General features: G+C 40.2%; 1 protein-coding gene across 2 annotated transcripts in view; it reads left to right on the top strand.

The window, feature by feature from the left end:
• The window catches only part of Tek (TEK receptor tyrosine kinase), a 117,877-nt gene that overhangs the window by 76,791 nt on the left and 20,764 nt on the right, over positions 1–20,322 (top strand). The window contains exons 12-16 of one of the 2 annotated variants that reach the window (XM_055618979.1): positions 1,607–1,894; positions 12,480–12,779; positions 14,856–15,007; positions 16,409–16,619; positions 18,791–18,901. In XM_055618979.1, the coding sequence (XP_055474954.1) occupies positions 1,607–1,894; positions 12,480–12,779; positions 14,856–15,007; positions 16,409–16,619; positions 18,791–18,901 (1,062 nt within the window). Of the gene's footprint in view, positions 1–1,606; positions 1,895–12,479; positions 12,780–14,855; positions 15,011–16,408; positions 16,620–18,790; positions 18,902–20,322 lie in introns of both variants that reach the window. The other variant, XM_055618978.1, reaches the window with a different exon arrangement.

Below are 20,322 nucleotides of genomic sequence, written 5' to 3'. Positions count from 1 at the left end.
AAAGGCTGAGCAATTTTACAAGTGTTTTCCAGCACTCACCTCTGTTTTCTTAATAAGCTGTCTACATATCCACAGTGGGTGGCTTATGCTGCTGTTCAAACCTTAGAGGTTGGCAAAAGGAGTAGACATCGCCTCTCTTCATTTCCCTAGATTGTAATGATAGAGCCTGTAAGACTTTTAGCATAATGCCAAGCAAATGTTTGCCCAACTGCTTGTCCTCATTAGCCTTCAAACAACTACAGGTGGATAAGCTTGCAGGACTCTTTCTTTCTCCTTCAGCTGAGAGTCTGAAGTGTTTCTCAATTTCTTTTTAAAGTTCTACCTCACGTGTCGGAGGGAGTCCTACCACACTATATTGAATGTAAGATCTTAGTACATTGCGTTGTCTATTTGTGTACTGCAGCCACCGTTTGTAAAGCATTGTCGTGGGCTACAATGTTCTCACACTCTGCAAAGCCATTTCCCCCTTACTGTTGGTGATGCACCATCCTAAGATCAGGAAGGAAGGCTGCTTTCCATGCCTTGAAGGACTTTTAAATCTGGAACTTATAAATCAATTGCTGTTGTTAATTGTAATTAATAAAATAAACATATTCTTCCTTTGTTTGTTGACATGAGACAGGAAAGGAAAGGAAAGAAGGAGGGAGCAAGTATTGGCAGGGTTCCTAGACTTCCCAAGCCCCTTCACACTCATTATCCCATTTAGTCTTCCATCTCTAGAAGATGAGTCTGGCTGTGCCCTTTCAGAGGTGAACTTATGTTATGAATTTGCTCAGATTACAAATGGAAGTGTGATTCTCCTGTCTCTCTAATTTAAAAAACTCATATTACTTCTTTTGGCAACTTCTCTGGCACCCACAGGTTCCTGGGTAACTGTGACCAGGCAACAGGTGTTATAGCTGTGGCCAGAATGGAACTAGGGCTGGCCCCTCATCATAGCAGCTGCGATATTTGAATTCTCCTCGTTGCCATTTAAAGCTCAGAAATGTCTTTCTCAAAATGGTAACCAAACAAAACCCACTATTTTTCATTTCTGTCAGTCTCTCTGCTTTCCTCTTCCAGTTGTGGATTCAACTTTTTGGAAGTTTCCATTAGAGTTTTTACCCATAATACGATAAGTATTTTTATTGAGCTTCTGTTCTTCTTATACATTTATGGTAATCCTTGGGATGCCTCTATAATTTAATTAAAGAATTTTGAAGATTTGTTCTCCTCTCACAATTTACTAATTGTAAGTGACGCTGTAATGAATATCTCTGTGCACAAAGATTTTTCACCTTCCTTTAAATATTTCTTTCCTCGAGGTAAATCCCTGGTAGCCAGGTGTTAAGGCCAACAAATATAGACATTTTTAAGGGTCTTGAAAAAGTTACTAATGTTCTCAGTTGTTCTCAAGGAGGTTGTGTTTCTAGACTAAAACTCCGCAAGGTGCATGTAAAAATTACTTTAAAGATTTTTCTGATTAGGAGGGGAAGTATCATGGCTGCTTGCTGGTGTCTTTTTTGGTAGCTTGTGGGTGTTTTGCCAAGACTATTCTGTGCCTTGCCCCCCGGAGCTGCCATTACTTCTGTCCAATATGAAAATAACCATCTTCTGGTGTTTCTAGGACTCCCTCCTCCAAGAGGTCTCAGTCTCCTGCCAAAAAGTCAGACAGCTCTGAATTTGACCTGGCAACCAATATTTACAAGCTCGGAAGATGAATTTTATGTGGAAGTTGAGAGGAGATCCATGCAAGCGAAAAGTGAGCAACAGAACATCAAAGTGCCAGGGAACCTGACCTCGGTGCTCCTGAACAACTTACTCCCCAGGGAGCAGTACATTGTCCGAGCTAGAGTCAACACCAAGGCCCAGGGCGAGTGGAGTGAAGATCTCATCGCCTGGACCCTCAGTGACAGTAAGTAACCGGTGTTGCCATGCCTCACCCAGCAACATTTTCCTACTACCATTTGAACTTAACTTCTAGCACGAGTCCTTAGAGGTCACAAGGGCAGTTCATCATGTGAACTGAGGTTAATTAGTGTCCATGTGATCATCTTAATGTCCTACAGCATTATTCTGGAAGGGCTCATGGGATTTGGACAAGACCATGCTACAATTTGTCCATTCTTGCTATGGACTTGTTTATTAGTAACAAGAATATCAGTAGTAATAAAAAAGTTCATCAGGGCTTTATATATATATCCATATATACATTTCTATATCCATATATACATAATGGATATATCTGTCATCTATCTATCTATCTATCTATCTATCTATCTATCTATCTATCTATCTATCTACAATGGATGCTGATTAATGATGCTATAGTCTTTCCCAATCTTATAAACAAACTAATCTGCTTTGGAAATTCTTCATAACATACTCTTTTCAGAGTTAATATTTATGAGAGCAGTAAGAACCTCTTTTCTTTAAAAATGTTGCATACTCCAAGCTTTTCTGTGTTTAGATTGGTTATTTGAAAACTGCAGAGTTCTTTGTAATATCGAAACTTCTCTGCTTTTGCACAGTGAGTCTAACGTGTTTTACAGAATGAGGGTTATGTCTTTGCAACCCGAAGCCATGGGATGGAGAGCTAGAGATAGATACCTTTTGGCCATATCATCTGCCACATGGGCTTCACCCACTCCAAAGTCAAGGCTGTCTGTTGCGGCTGGTTCTCTGTGCTCAGTAACGCCTAGGAAAAATAGCTCTGTATCCCCCCAGTAACACTTTCTTCTACCAGTGACTCATGGAAATCTGAACTGTTTTGCCAGTGTTTAGGGATTTTTCATCATTGTCACAGTCAGAGTTCCTTTGTGGGGCCAAAACAGCATGAGCAAAAGCAACTAGGGAGGAAAGGGTTTATTTGTCTGACATACCCCATGTTGCAATCTATTGACGGAAGCCAAGGCAGGAACTCAAGACAGGAACTGAAGCAGAGGCCAGGGAGGAACAGTACTTACTTACTGGCTTGCAGTCTGCTTTCTTACACACCTCAAGGGCGCAGAGGTGGTCCCACGGTGAGCTGGGCTTTCCCAAATCAATGCTAATTTTAAAAATGTTCCATACTCCATCCAGTCTTATTTATGGAAGCATTTTCTCAACTGTGGTTCTCTCTTCTCAGATAAATCTAGCTTATGTCAAGTTGACAAAAAAAAAATGAAAAGAAAACAGAATAAAACAAAACAAAAAAACAAAAGACATCTAGTTTATTTATATTGTAATGTATACATACACACATTTGTATCTGCATATATGTATATATTTAAATGCTATATATTTAATTGTGTGAAATATATTCAAATTGTATATTTAATTTTATGCATTTATATTTACATATATAATGTAATTTACATAATAATTTAAATATAATTAAAATAATTGTTAAATTTGAAATGTTTGTAGATATATTTAATTGCATAAGAGTTAGAAATTACAAAATCGTGTAAGGACTAACAACACAGAGAATGAAGAAGTATGACACTTTTGTCATATGTGATCTTAACAATAACAAAGTATACACACACACACATTTTAGTTTCCCGAGACTGTGTTTCCTATTCTCCTTTTTACCTCTGTCTCCAGACAAAATTGTGTTTATTATGTGTCTTCCCACTTATTTGAATATATATGTCCATACAGGCGAAGAGTCATAAGTGTATGTACATATATATATGTACACATAGATATCTCTTCATCCTTTTCTGAGTGCACATGATTTACACCTTTTAGTTTATTTAGATCTAACATGTGCCTTTTAAACTTTTGCATAAAATTCTTTCTCACAAATGTTTTGGGTCTATTTGCCTGCATTTATGTCTACCCACTACAGGCATGCAGTGCCATGGAGATCAAAGAGGGCATTGGCTTTGGGCTGGAGCTCTCACAGTTGTTAGATGCCACGTGGTTGCAGATCGAACTCAGAACTTCTGGAAGAGGAGCTGGTGCCTTTAACTATTAAGTCATCAATCCACCCCCATAGGAATTATTTTAGATATCACACGAAACAGTGGGTTTTATTATGACGTTTAAATACATATGTATCACTGTACCTTGCTTTGATTTGTCCCCCGCACTCCAGTACTCTGCCCCTCCTCCACATCTGCCCTTGCTACTTTCCTTCCCATGTTGTTCCCCTTCTCTTTTCGTGTCATATATGTGTGCATACATATGAATACATATATTCATATTTAAATCTGGATACTACACATGAGTGAAAACAGGAAGTATTTGTCTGTCTGATCTCATTTGGACCATCCACTTTCCCAAAAGTGCCACAGTTCCATCCTTCTTTACTGACTACTACGTTTTCTTTGCCCATTCCTCTGCTGATGGGTCTAGGCTGTTGCGACTGCTGAAGCAATAGCCTGGTGTGCAGGTTCGTGCCTTGCCAGGACTGACGTGGCTGTAGCTGCTGACGTGGCAGTGGTTATTGTTCTCCTTCTCTTTCTTTATCGTTTTGCTTTTGTGTGTGGCAGAGGGCCACTCTGGACCCCAGACTGACTTGGAACCACTAGTTGGCCCCCTTTGTCCTAAAACCATGTGGTGATCCTCTTGTCCCAGCCTCCTGAGCGCTGGGGTTATGAGCACGAGTGACCACGCCCAGCTTAGATGATAGTTCTAATTGAGATTCTGCTTTGAATCCACCATGCCAATTTTTACAGTAGCTGCCCAGGTTTGTGCTCCAGCCCCGGGAGATAAGTTACCCTTTCTCCCCATATCCCAACCAGAACAACTTGTCATTTGCTTTCTTGCTGGCAGCCGTTCTGCTACCCGGGGTGAGGTACAATCTCCACACAGCTTTAATCTGCATTTTACCGATGGTTAAGGACGCCGAACACATTCTCAAATATTCACTGGCCATTTGAATTTATTCTTTTGGAAAGTGCCTGCTCGTTCCATTAACCTCCTTACCAAGTGGGTATTTGAGGTTTCCTGATCATTTCATTAGCCTACTTCCTGATCAGGTATTTGGAGGTGTTTTTTTTTTTTTTTCAGATAGTTAATATTTTGAATTCTTTACAGATGTGGACATCGATCAACCGCCAGATGCGTAACTGGAAAAGATTTTCTCCCATTTCTTAAGCCACGTCTTCATCCCGCTGATTATTTCCTTTACTGTGCAGCAGCTTTCAAATGTCACGCAATCCTTCTTCTCAGTTTTTAGGCTGGTTTTCTATGGTATCAGGGTCCTTTTATGAAAACTCTTGCCCGTGTTTATACCTTGAAGTTCCCCCTGTTTTTCTCTAGCAGTTTGAGAGTTTCAGGCCTCTCATGGTCCTTACTTCATTTTTGAATTGATTTTTGCACAGGGTGAGACATAGGAGTTTAGCTTCATATTTCTATATCTGGATATCTAGTTTTCTTAGCATCATTTTCTGGAGAAGCTGTCTTTTCTCCAGCATGTATTTTATGATTTTGTTAAAATTAGGTGGTTGTTTTTATTGCCAGCACCATGCTATTTCCATTACTATAGTTCATGGCTATGTGGGGTTTTTTATGTTTCCATATTAACTTAAGGATTTTTTCCCCTAGTTCTATAATCAATGTTTTAGACTTTTTTTTAATAAGGGTTGTGTTGTGTCTGTAGACTGTTTTTGGGTAATATAGCCATTTTCACACTGCCAATCTATGAGCATGGGAGATCTTTTGATTTTGTGGTGTCTTCAACTTTTTTCTCTGGTGTTTTTAAATTTTCATTGTAGAGGTCCTTCACCTCTTGTTTTGTCTTAGGTTATTTATGTGAAGCTACCGTGAGTGGGATTTTTCTTTCTTGATGAGCTCAGTATCGGTATATAGGAAATAATGAGTTTTGTTGTTGGCTTGAGACAGTTTCGTCTATTACAGGTTGGCCTTATGCTTTCTATAAAGCTGAAGATGGCTTTGTACTTCTGATCCTTCTGCCTCTGCCTCCTGAGCTGAGTTCTGGAATACAGGCGTGCACCATTACACCCAGTTTATACAGTGCTGGGGATGGAACGCAGGGCTTCATGCATGCTAGCTGAGCTCTCTACCAACCGAGCTACACCCCCAGGTCACAGCTTGCTTCCTCATGTATGTGTATTTTGTGTCTTGCTACTTGTTTGAATGTTTATCAGATCTGTTTCGATGTGGAATCTAAGTAGAAGAGTAAGCGGGGATAGTGTGATTTGACATTCCTGTTGACCTCTCTTTCCTTGTCTCATAAAGACTTGAAGTACTTAAGAATGAAGGAATGGACATTCTTGCCTCACTACTAATTTTAAAGGAAAAAAATTGCCCATTTAATATAATGCTGCTTAGGGGCTCATTGTGTATGGCTTTGAGGTGTTTCTTCTATTCCCACTTTCATCAAGGCTTTTATCATAAAGGGGTTTTGAACTTATCAAATGTCTTTTCTGAGATGAGCATGTGATTTCTACTAAGTCTGTTTGCATACTGGGAGTTCTCTATCAACTGAGTTCCAGCGCTGGGCTCAGTACTTCTATGTTTTAACGATTTGCTTCACAGCCTAAATGTAGTCTATTTTACAAAACTTTCTAAAACTGTTGGGTGGAGTATTCTGTAACTGTCTGCTAAGTGCACATTATGAAACAGATAAACTCTGAAGTTTCTTTGTTGATGTTTAGTCTGAATGGTATTGATGAGAATGTGAGGTCAAAGTCAAGACCAACCTGTCCTTTCATATCCATTAGTGTTTATTCTATGAAACTGGGAGACCCCAGTATTCAGAGCATATATATTTGCAGTTTATCTTTTCAATGGTTTATTGTTTATCAGTTCAGATTAATTTTTGTTATCAAAACATCTATGCTGTCTTGTCTTTGACTTTCATTTTCTTGATGAACTAACCTCCATTCTTTCACCCCGTTGTGTCTTTGTTAGTGATGTGTGTTTCTTGGAGAAAATGGAAAGTTGGATCTTGGTTTGTTTTTTTTTTTAATACATTAATGAAATCTGCAGCTTTTATTTTATTTTTTATTATTTTTTAATTTTAATTAATTCAATTTACAACCCAATAATAGCCCCCTCCTTCCTCTCTTCCCAGTCCCACCATCCTTCCCTCTTCCCCTACCCCAATCCCATATTCCTCAGATAAGGAGAGTGCCCCACCCATCCACCCACCCCAGCTCATTAAGTCACATCAAACTGAGTGTATCCTCTTACCCTGTGGTCTGGTGAGGCAGCCCCCCCAGGGGAGAGTGATCAAAGAGCAGGCAACAGAGTCCATATCAGAGACAACCCCCACTCCCCTTACTAGGGATCCCCTATGGAGCCTAAGCTCCCTATCTGCTACATTTGTGTAGAGGGTATAGGTCCAGTGTATGCATGGGGAGAGCTTCAGTCTCCGCAAGCCCCTCGTGTCCTGGTTAGTTGGCTCTCTTGGTCTTCTTGTGGAGCTCCTGGCACCTTCAGGTCCTTCCATCCTTCCTCCTACTTTTCTGCAAGACTCCCTACACTTTGCCCAATGTTTGGCTGTGAGTCTCAGCACCTATTTTTGATCCATGGCTGGATGGAGCCTCCCAGAGGACAGCTTTCCTAGGGTTCTGTATGCAATCATAGCAGAGAATCAAGAGTGTCAGGGGCTGGTTCTCTCCCAGTTTGCATCTTTTAAGTTAGAGAGTTAAGGCCATTTGTATTTATGTTTATCATTGAGAGAAGTTTACTAAAGCTTGTAACTTTGTTTTGTGTTCTTTTGGTTGGTTGAGTTATTGTTCTTTTTTTTCTTCTCTATTCATATTAGTGGTTACCAGTGTTGGATATGATGAATTCCTTCTTAGTTCTCTGTAGTTCAACTTTTCCTCTCCAAATTTTTTATTTCCTATGCTCTCAATTGATGCTGTCTTCTTTTTTCCTCCATGCATAGTATTCATTTAAGGCTCTTTTGCAGCACTGTCTTGGTGGTTACAAACTGCCCTCCTGTGTGCTTGTCCTAAAATGTTCTTATTTCTCTGTCAATTTTGATAGATGCTTTTGCTGAATATAATAATCCTGGTTGGCAATTTTATTGTTCTTTTTTGTTTTTGTTTTTGCTTTTTTCTTCTAGAGCTTCTATTGAGAGGCCTGATGTTATTCTGATGAGTTTTTCTTTTTCTAAGTGGATTAGAGATTTTTCTCTAACACATTTTAATATTGTTTCTTTTTTGTCCTTTTGTCATGTCAAAACTTAATATGTTGCGGAAAAGTTCTTATTTGGCCTTGTCTATTGGAAGCTGTAAATACCTCTTGTACTTGGATATTTATTTTTTTTCTGTATTTGAGCTAATTTCTACTGAAATTTTGTTAATTAGTTTTCTCCATGCCTTTGGTTTTGAATTTTAGCTTCTTTTACTCGATGGATGCTTATGTAGGTGTGAACTTTTGATTATATTTTAGGAGTTTGAGATGTTACAGTCATGCTCATTATTTGTGTGTGTGTGCATACATTAATGAATGAACAAATGAACACATACACGTTAATGGGTGCATTGCCTATGTACATGCTCAGAACCCAAAGATGAAAACTGAGCGTTCTGGTCCATCATTCTCTATCATTCTTTGAAGAAAGGGTCTCTCGTTGAACTGGAGTCAGGCTGGCAACCATCATGCCCCAGTGATCCCCACGTCTCTGCTTCTCAACAGTTGTGCATTACATTCATGTGCATAACCACACCCGGCCTTTGATATGAGTACTAGGATCTAAATTAAATTCTTCATGATTATGTAACAAATACTCTTACTCTCCATGTCATCTCTGTAGTCTGATTTTTTTCCCCTAAAGTTGATATTTGAATATAGTGTTTTCTTAACTTTGTTCTCTATCACTGATAGTTTTTCTTTTGATTGGTCTAGTCTATTGGTAATCCTTCCCATTGTGGGTCTTTTTTTAATTAAATGAGGTTTTAACTTCTACCATCCCCCACATCTCAATTTTCCTGTTGAATTTCTCTACTACATTGCTGAAATTTTCCTCCTCTGTTGCTGATTTTCTCATCTATTTTGAGACTTTTTGGTTCTGAGTTGGTCTACTTACTTCATCTCTTTGCTTGGTATCCTCTTTGAGGTCACTGGTTATTTTTACAAGTAAAATTTGAAGTCTTCATCTAATACTTTACTCCTTCCAGTATTTTTAAATTCAGTAGTAGGGACATTATTATCTTTTGAAGGATTCTTGTTGCCTTTCTTTTTCATGTTTCTTGTACTTTCCTTTTATAGTTTACTTGTCTATTGATTGGGATGTCAATTCTGGTTATAGTTGGGATTCTTTCAGTAAGCAGTAATTCCCAGAAAAGAGAAAACCAATTGCTGTAAAAGCAGCAGTGCTAAACTGAAGAGGGTATTTAAATACACCTCAGATGAACTGAAAGTCACTCACACACCATCTAATAGACTGCCAGTTACCACAGGGCAGAAAATGGCAAAAATCACTAAGAATGTGTTATGTAGTAAAAATTATTTAGTGTAAATTAGAAATAGTAAATTAACGATATAAAGGAAGAGCTCAATGTAAAGAAAAAGTAGAGAAGCAGAGTTAAATAAATGAAGGACAAAGAAAATAGAAAAGGCCATTATGAAGGAGACATGGAAAGAACAAGACATATACATTTTTAGGGGTGGAAGAGATGGAACATTTGATATGTGCTTTTTTTTTTTTTTTAATGTGAGTGCAGAGATCCAGCATCCCATAAGAGTTGGGCGAGCTGGGTTGTAGCTGTAGTCCCCAAGCTAGGGAGGCAGAGAGAGGAGGATCCTGTGATTTCACTGGTTAGTGACTCCATCTCAAAATTGAAGGTACAGGGTGACTAAGTAAGACACCAGATGTCAAGCTCTGGCCTCCACACACACATGAGCACACATGCACACATGCACAAATACATGTACACATACTTTTAGTTGAAAATTTTCTCAATAATGAAAACTTGATAAACAAATTAGATAAATGTAAGAAAGGAAACAATAATGAAAGCATACAAGCCCTTAAGAATCAGATAAAGTCAAATATTACTAAAAGCATAGTCAAATAAGGCGGCACAAGGAGAAAAAAGGAAAATGAAAGAAGAATTTGCTTAATAATGAAAACTATAGTCCACTCATAGGGGAGGTCCTCCTCCCCCTCCCCTTCTATCTGACCCTAGCCTATCAGGTCTCATCAGGGCTGGCTGCATCATCTTCCTCTGTGGACTGGCAAGGTTGCACCCCCCCAAGAGAAGGTGATCAGAAAGCCTGCCATTGAGTTCATGCCATAGAAAGCCCTTGCTCCCCTTACTAGGGAACCCACTTGGAGACTGAGTCTATTGGCTACATTTGAGCAGGAATTTTAGGTCCTCTCCATGCATTGTCTTTGGTTGGGAATATCATTCTCTTCAGGGCCCCAGGCCTCAGTTTTTGTTTGTTTGTTTGGTTGGTTGGTTTGGTTTTGGTTTTAGTTCTGTTGGTCTCCTTGTGGAGCTCCTGTTCCCTCCAGATCTTTCTGTCTTCCCCTTCTTTCATAAAATTCCATGCATTCTGCCCAAAGCTTGGCTATGAGTCTCAGCCTCTACTTCCATACTTCGATCAAAGAGTCTTTCAGAGGTTCTCCGTGGTAGCCTCCTGTCCTGTTCCCTGTCTTCTCCCCTACTAGGGGAGAAGCATAGGGGTTGAAGAGGGAAGGAGGGTGGGATTGGGAGGAGATGAGGGAGGGGGTCACAGCCATGATACAAATTGAATAAACTGTAATAAATGATAAAAAAAATAATGAAAACTATATAAATAAAATCAGAAGAATGTACAAAAGATTTACAAGAAGTCTTTAAAAGAAGAAAGCTTAGAATCACATTTTCTCTTTCATCCTGACTCTTTTCATCACGACACCACACAGAGGCAGCTTCCAATCCACTATTTTACCCAGGAGTCTTTACCATGCATTTATCAATTTCTTTTAAAATTTATTTATTTATTTATTTTAGCTACCACACCAAAAATTGTAATGTTTTTTTTTCTTACGCATATTCCCATGTGCACAGGGTTGAAAGCTTTCATTTCATGTCCAAGGAACGTGTCTAGAAGTGAAGCCCATATGTAGTTCTTCTGAAGGAAGCTAGTCAGTATGTACTGTGTCCCGGACTGCATAAAACACTGCATGCCCTCTGTCCATCTTCATATGCTTCTCCCGTGCTGCCATCACCTGATGATGATGTCAGCCAGTTACAGCTTTACTGATCTTAAAATCCCACTGTGGTTGTGATCAAGATAGTCTCGGGAAGACCGCGAGGATGATTCTGTCCTGGGAACCTCAGAACACATCTTTGTCACCCTGCCTGTGTCCCTGAACGAAATGTGGTCTAACTTTCCTCAAATCTCTGGAGTCTTGTCTGTAAGAGCTCAGCACATTCTCTTACACATACACTAGCATGCCTGATATCAATGAAATGTGTTTGGGGTAAAGGTAACCACATGGAACCATAGCTAACATAAGGAGCTCTGCAGCCAGACTACCAGAATTAAATTCTGAATCTTCTGCCTAAACAGTGGTGTGACCTTGACCAAAACCAAAATCTCTCTGGGTCTCACTACTGAGAGTAAGGAAGAGAAAACAAGTTAAAACATGGAATAACACATGACATGCTGAAGGACCATGTGAATGTTGGCTCTCCCCCGGGCCCCTGTAGAGTCTTTTCATTCCATGCAGCATCAAGAACATTGTAGACAGGTTTGTGAAGCAACAGAATCCCCTAAGCCTTACATGTGATATATGTTTTGTATTCTTCCCTCTGGGACAGTCTCTCACATCTGCAAGAGTCACAGTACCACTGCCAGTAGTCTGGAGTCAGAGCGTGAGGAAATACTGTTTCTCTTCATGTTAGTGAATGGTGATGAATAAGTTGACACGAGCCCCCTGGCAAAACCACAGTAATCTAAATGGCGGCAGCAGGGTTTTTTTTTGTTGTTGTTGTTGTTATTCTTTTTCTTTCTTTCTTTTTAATATTTTTTTATTTTTAAATACTTTTATACATTCACTTGTATGTATGTACATCCCAGATGTAGCCCTGTCCCTCTTTCCCTCCCAATCCTCCCCTCCCTTCCTCATCTCCTCCCTGCCTCCTTCTGAGTCCACTGAAAGGGGGTGTCCTCCTCTCCTTCCGTCTGGCCCTAGCTTATCAGATATCTTCAGGATGGTTGCAATGTCCTTGTCTGTGGCCTAGTAAGGCTGCTCCTCCCTCAGGGGGGAGGGGAAGCTCATGAGTTCATGTCAGAAACAATTTGTGTCCCCCTTACTAGGGAACCCACTTGGATACTGAGCTACTGTGGGCTATTTCTGAGCAGGGGTTGTAGGTTATATCCATGCATGGTCCTTGGTTGGATAAACAGTCTCATAGAAGACCCCTGTGCTCAGATATATTTGGACCTTGTGGGGCTCCCTGTCCCCTCTAGGATATACTAATTCCTCCTTCCTTCATATGATTCCCTACACTCTGCTGAAGGTTTGGTTATGGGTCTTAGCATCGGCAGCAGCAGGTCTTAATTGAATTCTTTTTGTTTGTTTGTTTTTTAATTTCTAGTTCTTCCTCCTCAACCAGAAAACATCAAGATCTCCAATGTCACTGACTCCACAGCCATGGTTTCTTGGACAATAGTGGATGGCTATTCGATTTCTTCCATTATCATCCGGTATAAGGTTCGGGGCAAAAATGAAGACCAGCACATTGATGTGAAGATCAAGAACGCCACTATCACTCAGTACCAACTCAAGGGCCTAGAGCCAGAGACTATGTATCAGGTGGATATTTTTGCTGAGAACAACATAGGATCAAGCAACCCAGCCTTTCCTTATGAACTGATGACACTTCCACAATCCCAAGGTTGGTAGTAGACAGGTATTTCCATAGAGTAGTTTTGAGCAGCCTCAGAAAAGCCTTGAGATATTTGCTTCATATGTCTTCCATGAGCCGTCATTCATTTGTCCTAATAAGCTTTATCACTATATAAATCTTTAAAACAAAACAAAAAAATCTCTACTGATCCATATTTTTTATTATTAAACCTTAGAATTAACCTCAAAGCACATCTTATTCAATAGTCTAGGAAAAATGTGAATAAAATGAATTTCAATTTTGTGAAGAAAAAAAGAGGCACATTCTCTTACACATACACTAGCATGCCTGATATCAATGAAATGTGTTTGGGGTAAAGGTAACCACATGGAACCATAGCTAACATAAGGAGCTCTGCAGCCAGACTACCAGAATTAAGTCCTGCATCTTCTGCCTAAACAGTGGTGTGACCTTGACCAAAACCAAAATCTCTCTGGGTCTCACTACTGAGAGTAAGGAAGAGAAAACAAGTTAAAACATGGAATAACACATGACATGCTGAAGGACCATGTGAATGTTGGCTCTCCCCCGGGCCCCCATAGAGTCTTTTCATTCCATGCAGCATCAAGAACATTGTAGACAGGTTTGTGAAGCAAAGTTGAACAAATGACATCAAGTATGTGTAACTTACTTATGGGAAGCAGGCTATGTGGCTATTTCTCTCTCTGTCTCTGCCTGTGTGTGTGTGTGTGTGTATGTGTGTGTGTGTGTGTGTGTGCTGGCAGCGGTGGTGCTGTGTCATTTTTTTCTTAAGATGAATCGTCTTTGATTTTCAGTGACTCTTTTTAAATTTCAATGCCAATGCTATTCTGAATTTTCTTCTACCTCTCTTGTCTAATCTAAATCTAAGATGCTTGTCGGTGCCACATGAAAGCTAACTAAACTTAACCATTTGGACTGCAGCTTTCTGAGATGGCTTGAAATCCTCCCAAGGTGCTAAGTGCCCTATGTCCACTGCTTTCAATTGTATGCTCTGGGGGCCCAGCATTGATGTAGTTACAACATAAGAATAGACTTTGTATCTGTGCAAATGGTGCCATGTGATATACTTCAGTGACTTATACCTGCACAGGAACAAATCAGATATGTCAGAAGGAAAGGCAATTGTGCAGAGTCTTAATTTAGACTAGGGTTTACTTTTACAGACAGTATTATAGTTCTTGGTTACGTGGTCAGGGTCATATGTGGTTTTAAAATACAATAAAAGGAGCTGCATATTCACTGAGGATTCTGGGATATTTTTGAAACATCCAAGGGGATGATGTATCTGCCACATTATGGATGAAAATTGTAATTCTTAGATCACAGTCTTTATCAGTGCTTCATTTTTATACATATTGTATACAGACTCTAAATACAAACTATGTATAAAAATGCAGTGTAAAAATTTTAAACCAAGAAACTACAAAACAACCCCCTTCTTGATCAATATGTATGTATTGATCACGTTTAAGAAGTGGGATCATAATCTGTGTTGTGACAAATTAAAATATGTTGAGCTTAATCTCATTGGAATTTAAAGGAAAGATGGAGAAGGATTTAAAACAGTCATAAGTGGATTATTTGTAATGTAAACGTAATGCTGTATTTTTTCTTTCTCATTCTTCCTAATTTCTGCCATCAATAATCACTAGGTTTTTTTCCATACACTCTTTAAAACAAAAGAAAGTACAGAACAAGACAGCATATTTTATGGGCTGTCTTTTTTGGCATCAGAACATTAATGTATTTCTAGAGAAACTGAGCTACAAATTATTAAAAGTTAAACAACTAGTTATTTTATTACTAAATAATGTTCATCTACATGTGCCCCTACTTGGAAGCAAAGTTGAACAAATGACATCAACGTAGCCATTTTGGAGGCATATTTGTAAATTCTAGAGATCTCATAACAACCCTGTAAGTTAGGCTCATTTCTATTGAGTTTAGAAATCACTGAGTGGTCCACAGCCATAGTAAGCTGGAGGTCATATTCCCCTTACACTGCCTCTTTCCCAACAGACGGTCTTGGCCCATCGTCTACCTGACCTAACTCCATTGCTCCACCTCTGTTTCCCTGCACAGCCTCTGCAGACTTCGGAGGGGGGAAGATGCTACTTATAGCCATCCTTGGGTCGGCTGGAATGACCTGCCTCACAGTGCTGTTGGTGTTCCTGATTATGTTGCAACTGAAGAGAGCAAATGTCCAAAGGAGAATGGCTCAGGCCTTCCAGAACGTGGTAGTATCTCATCTTTATACTAACTAATGAGCATAGGCCGACATATAAGGAGACCCTTTACTTTAAAGGTGTGGAGCAGCAAATAATCCTTTAGTCAAGTTTCTTTTTTTTTTTTTTTTTTTGGCTTTCATCATACAAAGGGAGGCAAATAGCATGACTATGAATGATCTTGTCTAAACCAGACGAGTTTTGCAAGTGAAAAGGATACATTTAGTAAGTATTCAGAAGGATAAGTCTAAAACAGGATTCCTCCAAAAAATGTGAGAATTCAGTTGCCTGAAAGAATATTTCAATAGAATGAATTACACATTTTTTGGATAAAGAAGAACACGAGGATAACCAGACCTCAATGTAACGGTTCATTTCCTAATTATGTGTGTCATTAAATGATTTTCCACACATTTTTCCCATTCATAGTTCCCACTTGCTTTTTCTCATATTTCCCTCAATCCCATAACCCCTCCTACGTGTAAGAGTAATGAATGTTTGCACTTCTTTTCCTATGAACAATCTGTGGTCGGAATTTGAGGCACATGGCCCTGTCTCATTCTTTAATCTAGGTTAACCAGTAGCCAAGGTTTATGGGATTGAACTTGACCAGCAGTCCTCTTGAAATACTAAAACCCAGGCGTTTCTGAAGCTGATAGCTTCAATCTCTGTAGAATAAATTTGCGCTCAGTGTTGTTGATTGTGTGTCTCAAACACTGAACACAATGCCGTGCTTCTGATGAAGTCTAACTCATGTGTCTGAGTCCCCAAGATTCTCTTCCATGGAAGACAAAGGAGGCTCATGGTCTGATGCCATGCCAGAACTGTTCAAGTCTGGCTGTTACTGGAAAGGAAGGATCAGCAGGGGAGTTGGGACTTTGAAGCTTGCCATGGTATCGGTGATTCGTCAAGAGACTGCTAGCTGCCACTTGAATTCAGAACAAGAGTTGTACTGGGTTTTGCTGCAAGCACCATTTGTACTGGGCTAGCGTAGGCTCGAGAGAATTCAAACTTCAGGATGAGAGGACATGGGAGCAAGGACAGACAGGGCCCATGAAGTTGTTAGGAAAGGCCTCCCTGAAGTACACCCGGCAACAGGCGTGAGTTGCTCCAACTAGAGCTACAAACTGAGCCCTGCAGAGCAGAGTGGGAAGCTCGTGTGCCACTCAGGCCATCATCTCTCTCTGCTCAGCTTTGCAGGCATTGCTCATGGATAAACCTCGGCCCATGCAGCTCTATAGGCGACAGTCTCATCGGTGTGGGATTGTAAGATAAACCCTATTTGTATTCCCATTCTAGAATTTATTACGTGATTTATCTTTCACCTGCATAGATACAAAGCAGAAGATAGTATGCACCTTAGGATGACAAATGTCTTGACACAAAAATGAATTAATTTTTTTTTTCCAGAGAGAAGAACCAGCTGTGCAGTTCAACTCAGGAACTCTCGCCCTAAACAGGAAGGCCAAAAACAATCCGGATCCCACAATTTACCCCGTGCTTGACTGGAATGACATCAAGTTTCAAGATGTGATCGGAGAGGGCAATTTTGGCCAGGTTCTGAAAGCACGCATCAAGAAGGATGGCTTACGGATGGATGCTGCCATCAAGAGGATGAAAGGTCAGTGGCTGGAAGACAGCCTTTCGCTGGGGTGGGGAGACATTCATTTCCTGTTGAAAGCTTCCCTTTGTGGCCATACATTCTTCACACCAGAAGTTGCCTTGGTATCAGCTATGGCTGTTATTGCAGATGACAGTGTTGTTTCCTTTAAGATTAAGCTTGTGGTAGATAGCATCAGGATGTGCATGGGAAAAGACAGAGGTAGGAGCCACTCAGACACCAGTATGTTGGTTCCTGGGGATTTGGGAATGTTGGTGCTGTGACGTTCCTTGCTCATTTGGGGAAGTGTCATTGATTCTCATAAGGCTCATTCTTGAAATTGAGTTTGCATCAGAATTACCTACAAGACTTTTTCAAAAACAGACTGATGCTCTTCCCCCTACCCCCTACCCCCAATCTCATAATGCTCGTGTATTCCCAGTTTCTGATTTAGTAAGTCTGATCAAGATCAAAAAATTTGCATCTATGTTTTCATGTGTAACTGATTTTGTAGGTTTTTGTGATTTTTGATGGCACTACCGAACCTCAGTGAGAACTGACTTTAAATCTTTTTCACACCATAGTAGGAGTATAACACTAGGAACTAAATAAAAATATTATCTAAGCTTACATATAGTTTCTCTTTGTTCATGTGTCTTTCTTGTTTGTTTTTTCTTATTTTGCTTTGAGACAAACTTTCACTGTGTATCTCAGATTGACCTGGACCTTACTCTGTAAGTAACCTAAAACTCAGAGCAATCCTTCTATCTCCAGGCCATAGCCATAAAGAGTGATATTTTAAAAAATAAACACAAACAAACAAACAAACAAACAAACAAAAACTTGCTTAATCACCATCTGCTTTTGCCACAGGGTATCTAGGGAACACTAAAATAGTAAGGGATGTTTGGAGCATGAACCCATGAAATCAGCTTCTATCAGGATCTTGCCTGAACCCAGTTTTTCATTTCATATCCTATGAAAAAGTAAAGCAGTTTAACTGTATGCCATGGCAGAAAATTTTCAAAGTTGGAGTAATAACTTTTAGGATGGTTCACTGACTGTTACACTAAGTTAAAAAAAAAAAAAATCTGAGGCACTGGCTCTTAGGACCAAAGCTACAGTGGAGGCCCTGGACCTATTTCCAATCAGTCCATATGACAGCTGCCCCTAAGCCACGTGATCAGTTGGTACACTCTCTGAGCCTGTCCTAGTAAACACAGAGCCACCAGCACCCCTCCCCAATCTTGCTCCTTTTCAAAAACCAACAGTTGCGCTCTGTGCATCGCTCAAAGCTGGCCAGTCAGTTTGAGAGCCAGTCAACAGTCTTCTCTCAAGTCTAACCTGATGGTTCTTTTCATCAAAATGCCACTGAAGAGACAGGGCAGATGCATGGATATAACCTAGAACCCCTGCCCGGATATAGCCCATGGTAGCTCAGTATCCAAGTGGATTCCCTAATTGTGAGAACAGGGACTGTCTCTGACATGAACTCAACGGCTGGCTCTTTGACCTCCCCCCCCCCCCTCACCCCGAGGGAGGAGCAGCCTTGCTAGGCCACAGAGGAGGACTTTGCAGCCAGTCCTGAAGATAACTGATGAGCTAGGGTCACATGGAAGGGGAAGAGGACTTCCCCTACCAGTGGACTTAAAGAGGGGCAGGGAGGAGATAAGGAAGGGAGGGTTGGATTGGGAGGGAATGAGGGAGGGGACTACAGCTGGGATACAAAGTGAATAAACAGTAACTAATATAAAAAATTTTAATAAAAAAAAAAGAAAAAGAGAGCGAGAGAGAGAGACAGGGCAGGAAGCTAGGAAAGCTGCAGTTTCCTGACTGTGCAAGGACTCCTAGCAAACGTCCATAGGAGAGCAGTAGTTCTCATCCAGGAGTGGTTTTGCTTAGGAAGGAGGGGCATGTGTTGGTTTGTGGATACGTTTGTGGTTGGATTGCTGGTGTCTAGCAAGTGAAGATCAGGGGTGTCATCGAACAACCTCCAATACTTAAAGCAGCTCCCAATAACACTTAGCAGTTATCAGTGGGGAGGCTGAGAAACCCTGCTTTTAGGGGGTAGAGTTTCCCAGACCTGATGGTGGCTAAATGCTCCAGCAGTCCTGGGGGCGAAGACAGTACAGTTCTTTTTGGAAAGGTGTAATGAAGAAACATTACAACCCTTGGCTTTTTTTTTTTTCCAGAATATGCCTCCAAAGATGATCACAGGGACTTCGCAGGAGAACTGGAGGTTCTTTGTAAACTTGGACACCACCCAAACATCATCAATCTCCTAGGAGCATGTGAACATCGAGGTAACAAGCACCCTCCCCCGAGCAGAGTTGAAAAGATAAACCAGGAACATTCCTTAACAAAAGGAGGAAAGATAGTAATCTTGAGACCATTGCTTACTTTAAGGCAGAAGTTTCAATCTGAATATCTATGTAGTCCCATTTATTGGCTCAGCTGAAGTTTATCATCTTTGTAGAGGGAGGTGCTCAGGCCAGATTGGGTATCTGAGGTAGTTTAGGTATTAATGGTCTAGGTACCAGTGGCTTCTTCTAATCCTTATCCTTACTAGCCAAGGGGTTAAGGAAACATCGTATCTTTACTATAGATGTGCAGGAAGCCGCTTACCATTTCAAAAAGCAGAATGTATCAGCTCCTCGGAATTGAAATTTTTGCTTTGAGTCACGGTCTCACCATAGCCCAGGTTGGCAAGGAACTCACTCTGTAGCCCAGGATAACCTAGGATACAATGCACTCTTCCTAGACCAAGGGACTGGTGTTCTGCATTTTGAAGGCATGAACACCAGTGATGCGCTGTGATGTGAAAGCATTAATAATGCTGAGGTTAAATAATGACATTAAGTTCATGTATGACAGTTCTAGTTTTAGCCAAAGCGTTTTCATTTCATTTGTATTGTAGCTTTACAACTGTTCTGAGTTCCAATAATTTTAAACCCATTAATTCAAATGCCCGCTATGCTATGTGTGCAATGAGCTGTGAGAGAGGTTACAGGAAAAAAAAAAGTACATTATGAATTTACTTCTACACTCATGCCTCGTGGATTTGTAGTTCTTTGTCTACATCGCAACAAAATTCCTCATGGAAAAGTTTGCTTCCGTAAAGCAGAAAAGCTCCAGGCTGTACTTATTTATAAACTTGACAACCTTTTGTTGACTTTCTCAGAAAAAAAAAAAAAACAAAAAAAAAAAAACAAAAAAACATCAACAATGGAAAAAAGATGACTTCTATTTCCTTGATTTATTAAGCTAAAAATATGGGTGTTTTAAATGATATATCATCCTGCGATCCAATGCGGGTGTAATTCTGAAAGCCAGATCATGTCCCCGAGATTAAATAGTGAAGTAATGACATTTGTCTTTGAGTTATTTCCTGGAAATAATAATTGGTGTGGAACAGCAGTACAAAAAAAAAAAGAAAGAAAGAAAGAAAGAAAGAAAGAAAGAAAGAAAGAAAGAAAGAAAAAGAAAAAAAAGCCTAGAGCTAGAGCAATGTTTCAGCACCTGCTGTTCTTGCACAAGAGGTGGGTTGGGTTGCCACACCCCCATGGCAGCTCACAACCACAACTGGGGTGTAACTCCAGCTCCAGAGGGATGCTGACGCCCTCTGCTGATCTGCATGGATACCTACATGTATGTGGTATACACTCAAGCATGCACAATATATGTAAGATTTTTAAAAAGTCAGACAGTAACTGAAAATGTGTCT

Source organism: Psammomys obesus, unplaced genomic scaffold (genome assembly GCF_907164565.1).
Source record: "Psammomys obesus unplaced genomic scaffold, mPsaObe1.curated_primary_1811, whole genome shotgun sequence".
Lineage (NCBI taxonomy): Eukaryota > Metazoa > Chordata > Mammalia > Rodentia > Muridae > Psammomys > Psammomys obesus.
Note: the sequence above shows the minus strand (reverse complement) of the source record. Positions and strands in the feature narration are given on the sequence as shown.